Source organism: Strix aluco, chromosome 7 (assembly GCF_031877795.1).
Source record: "Strix aluco isolate bStrAlu1 chromosome 7, bStrAlu1.hap1, whole genome shotgun sequence".
Taxonomy (NCBI): domain Eukaryota; kingdom Metazoa; phylum Chordata; class Aves; order Strigiformes; family Strigidae; genus Strix; species Strix aluco.
The window spans coordinates 18,319,384-18,328,521 of NC_133937.1; the positions used below are offsets into that span (position 1 = coordinate 18,319,384).

Here is a 9,138-nt window from a genome sequence, read left to right on the forward strand (position 1 = left end):
TCATTACCAACATTCTGTCTTAGGCATGGATAAACTCTGGCTATTTAGTCAGTAGTTACTTCTGAAGAGGGAGGACAAACGGAGAAATAAAGTACCATTATACCATTAGAGACATCACTGCAGTGTGGCCATATTTGCTTGTGTTTTTAAACCTTGGACACTGAAGTGAATTAGCCTCCCTCCAATGCAAGACCAGTTTTTTCAGAAAAGTACCCAACATGGCAGGGAACAGCAGAATTTATTTATATCTGTAAAAGATACAGGCTGTGCAACAAGGAAGATCTATCCGCATGTCATCACTTACTTTTAGGAACTCCAGTCACAGACCAGGATCATACTGTATTAAGATTTGATGGAGATACAAAACCAGCTCAGTGCACCTGATTCTGATCATCCACTTCAGCACAGAAAGACTGCACAGTTTGTATCCAAACTGCAGAGACCACTGGAAAGGCACCATCGTTGAAATGTATGTCTTTGCAGAAAGCTGCAGATGCTCAAAAAGAACAACTCAAAGAACTCTGAATTGCTAGCATTACAGAGGTAACAAGAAGTCAAGATTATAGCTGGGATTTCCAGATTTGATGGAAACTGAAAAGAAGCAAAGTACCCTAATTTTACTCTAGTTCCGCACAATACCAGGTAATACACTTTCCAGTGTGAAATACTTTGTTGAAAACTGTGAATTAAATAATTTAGTCTCTTATCCCATTGTATCTATCACCTGGTAAATTAGTAAAAGAGGAAGATTAGGCAGAGAGTAAGTGACCTACCCATAGCTATTCAGTAACCCTGAAAAGTAGGAGTATTTGAGGCATGCTTACTTGAGAAGAAACTTTATTGCTGCAATTTCATAAGGCACAATTGCTCTCCACAGACATTTGTCTTTTGTATTTCCTTCGCTGGAAAAACTATTTGTTAATAGCAGCTAAAAGTACACCTTAATGGGGAGAATAAGTGACTGATAAAATACTTAGAAAAAATGATTAATATTTGGAGATTAAAAAAATCCCTGAAATAACTTAGGGCATTTGAGCAAGAGTCTGAAGAGGTGTTACTCTGAAGTCATGTAAGCCACAAGGAAACTATACTATATGCAAAGGGAAAGTAAATTCCTCTTTTGCTCCACACGTTGACATCTGCAAGTCAGGAGTGGCTTCACACCACTGAGCTGAAATTCAAATCAAAGCAGCTGAGGAGTTGCTAAGATCTCCACTGCTGAAATCCAATCGTAGCAGAAACTTACTCACTTCATACACCAGAAAAAATAGTCTCTGTCAGAGTTTGTTTTCTATTTCAAGGCAAACATTTGGAGCGAGGTAAGAATTCACAGTCTCAACTTTCAATGCTATTTTCAAATCAAGCTCTTACAAAGATGGGTCAGTGTTGCCTCGTCCTCTTGAGAAAAATCTCATGCATATAGTCCCAAAATCTTCCCTGATGCGACTCGTTGCGATGAATCATAGCAGTGAGGGCCTCACCCTGATCAAGGCTTTGCCAATAATCCTGCAGCCACATCTCTTTCCAACTGAAACAAAACCAGAGAAACCACCATCAACCATTAAAAACAACAAACGAGTCTGCAGCTGTAATAGCACTGAAAGCATTTCTTTTCTTTCACCTAAGAGGAAAACAGGCCCAGAGATGGTCATAACAAAGTATGTTGTTACCATGCCATTGAGCACCAAGTCATTTAAAGAAACTTGCTATGAAAATTCTCTACAGAAAATATAAGTTCACTGTTAGCTTTACAACATTCTAGAAACATCAGCATGGGGCTATGGTGGTAACCAAAGAGACTAAATTATTAATTGTAGAGAATAAAAAATTAAAATAAAATCTAGCGCAGAGTCCTTATATGATTTTGAGAGTAGCCTTCCATGCCTGGTATATGTACAACAGTTAGCCTAAGAGTCAACTTTTTTTTCCAAATAATCCATTTATCAATTAGAGAATAACAGCTACTCATTACAAACTCAGGTTATACATGGCAGAGACAAAAAAATCATTATATCCCTCAACCCTGACCCTGTTCTTTATCTCCAGACTAGATGGTGGAGAATAGGCTTTCTCTTTTTCAATGCATACATTCTCAAACTTTTCATAGCACAGACCACATCACTGCAACTTCCAGCAATTCCCTTCCAATTCATGATCATGTGGACTACTTCTCTCATTTGTGTTATATCAAGGTATGGCAATAATTTATTTATCTCTTCTCCGTTATATCTGCTACCCAGCCACATAAACCCATCACAAATTTTGGAAAGAAGGACTAAACATGATGCTCTTTTTAATCTGTCCATATGAGTTACTTAATACTTGTTAACTTACATACAGAGCTTTTTTCTTCTTTCTCCTTCCCAATCACAGAAATAAGTACAGTGTCTTCTGCGTTCACTATATACACCATATATTAAAGCAAACATGGCTGCACTGCCCAGAAGCAGATCTCACCCACTACTCCAGGAAGAGCAAAAGAAACACACATCATGTCATAGTCGCTTTCTTTGTAGAGCACTACACAACTTGTATGCCATGAGAATTAAGTTTTCTGTGGTCAACAGTATCATCTATGGTGGGACGTTTCGGCAGCGTTCACCAACAGAGACCTCAAAATTAACCTTTTAACATAGATTACAATGTGAAGGACCACAGACAGAGGCTCACTTCTGCATTTAAGAAAAAAAAGTCTGCCGAAAGGTTCCTTTGTAAAATGCAGCACTTGGACGTACTGTGAGATCACTTTGCTTACCAGCTGCACTTGTTAACCTCTGTTCATGGACTGCCAACATGAATTACTTGTTTTTTACAGCACTGAATAAGGGCACACGTTAGGAAAATGAGTATACTTGCATTAAGTACTAGACACAAGGTTAAGTGGCAGTAGGTAACAGAATAAAGAAAATGTTTTCCAGCTGAACTCTGTGCAAACAACACTGAAAGGAATTCCAGTATCCAAGTGAAGACTTTCACCAAAAACATGAAATAAGAACACTTTGATATTTTTCATTTTACATTGCTGTTATTGATTTTTAAGAAAATAATTTCACTGTGATTCTGTAACTTGGAAAAAATTGGTACCCCAGGATGAACAGGAAAATCCTGAAATTACCAACTAGATACACGTGAAACGTTATTACCATGAGATACAGATCTATCTTTAATCCTGGCTGATTATTGGATTCTATTGCAAGAGACCCTTACAGTGTACACGTGGCAAATCTGATACACTTTTAAGCTGGTTTTCCTCTTCTCATAAATAAACTGTGACACTGGTATAAAATGGAACTAGCAAAACCACGATGGTTTCAAAATATTCCTTTATCAAAGGCACACTGGCTTCTCTTTTCTCATGATACCACAGATGAAAAGTAGGTAACTGAAAAGGTATTGGCACTTAGTCTTCTTACAGTTATCCTCTCAAACACCCCACTTTTCGAAAATTAATCCTTATCAATGAAACCAAACATTTCTCTTCACAAAGGTGAGAGTCAAAGAATAATTGGAGATTCCGGTTCCTACTAAAAAGATATTCAGCTCATCACTAGCACTATAACTCACTATTTTCTATAGAAAGCAGTCAAAAATTCAATACATTATAGTGACTGACCCATAACCTAACACATACAAATGGTTGTTCTACAGCCTGTCTTCTGAAGCTCACTCGGGTGTGAAACCCAGACGTCCAGACACAAGTGAGGCTGCAAGCATAAGGATTTAGGAACCACATCTCCACACTGAGCACTAAAGGACAGCTCAGTCTTAGCTGTCCTTTAATACAGCTAAGTATTATACTGTAACTATTATACTAATTGACTGAAGGTATAATAATGTGCTCCAGCTACACATACCTACATAGAGATTCTGATGCAACAGTTCTGTCAATTCAGCACATTCATCAGCCGTAAGAACAAATTACATCTGGGAATAAGGGTTACAGACCATGCAGATGCAGAGGGTAACCGTATTGTAATTGAGTACTTACTCTAAAAATGTATAAACTCCAATTGCTTTTGTTGTCCTTTGAGTTCCAGAAGCTCCAGAACCCCAAATCACAGTGTACATTTATGTCAGACCTTGTATTTTGCATTATATATTCTAGCACTTGCATCCCACTAGGCCTGCCTCATTTTTCCACAACATATACAACTGACTGGCTCAGTAGACAGTCATGTAAATTGATCATACTGTTGACATAATATTACTGTCAAACTCTGACAAAATATGAGCATGTTTAGCTGATGTTTTGGTGGCAATTTTATGCTACTGTCACACCACTCAGAATTCTAAGTAACCGTGTTCCATTTTGGAGATAAAAACGGTGAAAGCTCAGATGCTTAAGAGATAGAAACCACTGTATTTCACTGGAATCCCCTTGATCATGCTTTGGAAAGTATAGATACATATCTTTCTAAAACAGATAGCAGACAATGTAGAAGCTTCCCTGGTACAATTTTTCCAGACACATCTCATGTCTACAAACAGGGGAAGAATAACATACTATGGTTCAATGAGACACGGAAACTTCTGTGGGATGCAACTGTAGCTTGGATTATGGACCAACTGTTCAAAACTCTTTGCTGATGATCACTGCACAGAATGATAGGAGCACCTGAGCTTGCAGTAAGTGGCACAGGCACCCATGCTGTGCCTTCAAATGTACTTCTCTACTGCCATCTGCTGCTCAAGCAAAAGAAAATCTATGAAAAAGTACAGAATATAGAACAGGATGCTTGCATAGCATGCTACAAGGAAAAAAACCCACATCTTGCTACCGAGACTGAGAAAAGTTATTACTATAAAAAAGCTCCAATAAATGAATCAACCAACAGAAAACAAAGGATTATGGATTCCTTTTACTTACAAGCATAACTTGTCAATTAGTCAATACGAGAATTAATTGCACTGTGAAGAAGGCTTTTCAATTACAAACGTCACAAGTTTTGTGAAATAGGCATTTCCTAAACAACCGGGATGACCTCGGGTTTGTTTTCGTTTTTTAATTTCAGCTGGCCATTTTTGAAAGCACCTGAACATAGGACAAAGTAGTTCCCCACACTTAAAAAATTCTTCATACTTTTTTGTGGATGGATAACGTAGTAAAAACTTTTTTACAGCTTCATATCCACATAGAACTTAGTTCTGGGTTAGCATAATGGATTCTGCATTTTCAACACACTGTTTCTTCTAACATTTTAACACTCCTAAGCATTTGATTCCTTAGTCTAGGAAATAATGAACAAAGCTGTAACCTGATAAAAACTGGAATAGAGTATATTGACAACTTCCTTCTGGAGATCTCAACATGAGATTTCTCAACATTTTCAAAAAGCAATTAATTTAATACTACAGTGGGACTGACATCAGAACATTGAAAGCTTTGGTAATAGCTATGAACATAGGCGAGATCTGCTGTGGCTGAGGGCTTATCTTTATGATTGCTGTCTGATAGCTTAATAGAAAGTGAATTGCATGCACTTGAGTAACTGCCTAAGAAGACAGAAGCTGTTGCAGGTAATGCAAAGGAAAATGACAAACCTGGGGGATCCAAACATGCTACACTGGTAATACACGTTACAAGAAGTGTGCACGTGGTTTATGAACTGCAAGAACCCATCCTTCTAGCAACTGCAACTTCAAACACAGTCAATGGAAAAACTCAAGGTTTGGGAACCCAAGCACTGACTTGTTTTGTACCAACACACGTATAAATACTAAGTAGACCACGCAAACAAAGCTCTATCCTGCCTGTCAAAAAGGGCTGCCTGAGGGTTGGTGTGGTTAGCTCCCTGCTGACAGACTTGAGGGCAGCTTGCATGGGAGATGGCTAACACTGGGCTATAGGCCTGGGAGATTCCAGCAACGCTAGCAATCCCTGTGCACAAAGGTAACAAGAAGCTACTCAATCTACTCTGTCCTGCGTAGTCCTTCTCCTAAATGAATGGGATGGCGTCCTTCAACACAAGCCAGAATTTTGTCACACAAAACAACAAAAAGTCTCATAAAGTATTCTGAGTGACACTAACTTCTGCTCTGAAGTCAACAGGAGTTAACCAGGCCTCCACTGAACCGTGGCAACCCCATTCTTAACGCACTACTTTGTAATGAGGTAAAGAGCTTCTTTCACCCAAGGGCTACTAAGTGCTTTACCATCACTGGACCTAAAAACATCTCTCCTCCAAACAAAGAGGTTAAGATAGACAAAGGATAACCACATTGCCCCGGGCCATGGAGCATTTTAACAGAATATTCTGGGTGTCTCACACTCCTCATTCAACCACTAACCGATACCACCACCCAAGCTTCTTTTTCATCCCCACTGCCAGACAGTATTAGCAGAACTACCACACCACCCACAAGACATAATATAAAGTGTAACTGGAGATATATTAAGAGATCCTTTAAGTACTAAGCATTATTAAAAGTTACAGCTACTATTATTTGAAGCTTTTTTCCCTTCAAAAAGCATAGTATGGGTACATTACCTGTCTCCTCCAGAGAGGTCTTCAACACTTCCAAACCCAGGGGTTGGCATAGGACATCCCATGTGCTTGAACTGAGCTATGTGAGGTCTGGGAGCTGGAATTTTCCCACGCGACTTTTTGTGTTCCTGCTCCTCTTTGACCCGGGTGTTCTCCCTGTCACAGATGAAACACTCAAAGCCATTCAGGTAATTGGGCAGAGTCATGTCATTCACACCCCACTCCCGCCTCTCCAAGCTCTCTAGCAAGAACCGGTTTTTGATTCCACCAAGGTTTTTATACTCTAGATACTTCATATATTCCTCTCCATTCTTGTCGAGGAAATCAAGATACTTTGCTAGCTCTTGGGGGCTGTCAAAGTCATCTATAAGAATGATGGAGAGGTTGTTTGGCATCCAGTCCCGCACAGCTGGGGAGCCTCGGTATACTGGGACAGCACCCAAGTGCATGGGACGCCACAGCTTCTCTGTCATGTAGTCGTCACATATGGCATTCTCCAAGGCCAGATGAAACTTGTACCTGGCGATAAAAGTCATAAATTCAGAATCTTCTGTAGTGGCTGTAGAAGTGTCTCTCAGTCGCTCACTGGGAAGCTCACGGTTATGCAGACATTTCCCATAGGAGTCAACCTAAAACAACAACCGGCATCTTTACAAAGTGATTTGTTTGTCCGAAGCTTGTTTTCAGGGCTTATAGTTCTCGTAAAATTCCTAACTTTGAACAGTTCCTAGCTACCTTAGTCTAGCTTCACTTTCACTCCAAGTTCTTTCCCTTGTGACTGTTCCTAGAGTCCTAGTTCTACCCGTTTTAGAGGAAACGGAGTGCTCAGTTTCAAAAGCAGCATAAACTGTACTACAGACTGAGGGGTGGGGGGAGTATGCAGAAAGGAAGATGTCACCCAAAAATGTATTTATTACCAGATAAATCAGAAACTGAGGGGTAAGTAAGGGCATTCAACTCCATGTTAATCTAAAAGTCACTTTTCTACTTAACAGAGACCCAGTACTTTTCCAGTTACTACACACAGTTCTGCCAGTCTCAGCAGGCTGGCAAAAATTTTCCATTTGTTAGACTGAGAAAAATTGATACAGTGAGCTAAAAGGATACTGTTTAAAAATGAAAGACAATGCACTTGATCTGGAATCTGCTTCATACTTTGAGAATAGTCTTATTTTAAACATTCTTTTGTCTTTGCTTCACTACTGAGTACATGATGAATTTGCACAATAATCACAACCAATAGAAACAGAAATTACTAGGCAAAAGACTAAAACCAGATGTTTGGTTTTCTTCTAATCTACTATCCTTCAGAATTTTAAGTATAAAAAGCACTAAACTTTTTTTCTGCTCGAAAGAAACTATGTTATTTCAGTTTATGAAGCTACTCTGCATCAGCTGTGCCACAGCAGTACAAACCACCACAGAAATAACCTGGTCTTACAATGCAGATAAGGAGCAGATTCTCAAAACACAGTGACCCGTCATTTTACAGCACGCCTATCCTTTCAAACGGGAGCAAGGCTTATAAGCGGGCAGCCTAACGGTACAGTAACTTAGAGGTCCGGAGGCTTCAGCAACTTCTAGCACAAGACCAAGCTTATTCAAGCTTAGCCCAACTTGTGACTGATCCCGAGTTTGGTCAACTCCACGACTAACAGCCACCACCAGGCCTACCTACTGGCATGCGGTGTAGTCTAGACCACGCTTTGGGAAGGAATACAACTAGTTTTTCTGTCCAGCTGGTAGTCGGCATGCATCCCGTTACGATTCGCGTCTTGGCTAAAAACAAGGACAAACAAACCCCATTAAAAAGCGGAGGTGGAGGGGGGCGGCCAGGCGGCCCCAGCTCCTCCGGCGACGGCTCGGCCCGGCTTCCCTGCGCCCCCACCTACCTGGATGTACCGCATGAGTTCCCGCACGTAGCGGTCCCTGTCCGAGGGGACATCGCAGTGGGACTGCAGGTACAGCACCGGGGCGTAGCCCTCCCGCCGCCACGCGTCCTTCTCGGCCAGGGGCACCGCCGGGCCCCGCAGGTAGCCCACGCCGGGCAGCCACTGCAGCGTGAGCGGGTAGTCGGACTCCCGGCGGAAGGTGGCCGTGTAGTTGAAGAGCCGGATGCCGGGCGGGTGCGAGAGGAGGTAGTTGTTCATGGGGGACTCCTCGTGGAAGAGCGCCCAGGTCTGGTGGGGCAGGCGGGGCAGCGGCGCCTCGTAGGCCCGGAAGTCGGTGCCGTAGAAGATGAGGGCCTTGGTGCGGCGGTGCCGGGCCACCCGCCGGCTGCGGGTGACGAGGCAGGAGCCGCGCGGGCAGTCGATCCGCTCCGTGTCGCCGGGGAAGTGGGGGAAGAGGCTCCCGCTCCACCACAGCAGGATGGGCAGCGCCTTGTTGCTCCGCGTGTCGTTGTTGCCGGGGCCGCGGTACGAGGCGGCGGCGACGAAGGCCGCGCCCGGCGGGACGGCATCCTGCGCCCACCCCTCCGCGCCGCACGGCTCCTCGGCGCCCGCCAGCCCGGCCGCCTCCTCTTCCTCCTCCGCCGTCGTCGTGCCCTCCGCGGCCAGCGCGGCCCCCGCGCCCCAGGCCAGCGCCAGCATCACCCAGAAGCCGGCGGGCCCCCGCCGCGGTACGCGGCCCGGCCTGCCGCCACCCATGCCCG

At 42.9% G+C, this 9,138-nt stretch overlaps 1 protein-coding gene across 1 annotated transcript; it reads right to left on the reverse strand.

Moving 5' to 3' along the window:
* Positions 1 to 820: 820 nt before the first annotated feature.
* POFUT4 (protein O-fucosyltransferase 4) lies at positions 821 to 9,138 on the reverse strand. The gene is made up of 3 exons (XM_074830653.1): positions 8,378 to 9,138; positions 6,489 to 7,114; positions 821 to 1,528 (listed from the first exon to the last, which is right to left on the reverse strand). The coding sequence occupies exons 1-3, from the start codon at positions 9,131 to 9,133 to the stop codon at positions 1,381 to 1,383; spliced, it is 1,530 nt and encodes a 509-aa protein (XP_074686754.1). The 5' UTR covers positions 9,134 to 9,138; the 3' UTR covers positions 821 to 1,380.

What these genes read in the sequence shown, in the direction of transcription:
- POFUT4 (XM_074830653.1), bottom strand. Translation starts at nt 9,133, where the DNA reads ATGGGTGGCGGCAGGCCGGGCCGCGTACCGCGGCGGGGGCCCGCCGGC. An exon ending in AACTCATGCGGTACATCCAG is followed by an intron (nt 7,115 to 8,377) that starts GTAGGTGGGGGC and finishes TTGTTGTTTTAG; the next exon opens with GTTGACTCCTATGGGAAATG. An exon ending in GACCTCTCTGGAGGAGACAG is followed by an intron (nt 1,529 to 6,488) that starts GTAATGTACCCA and finishes GTTTTGTTTCAG; the next exon opens with TTGGAAAGAGATGTGGCTGC.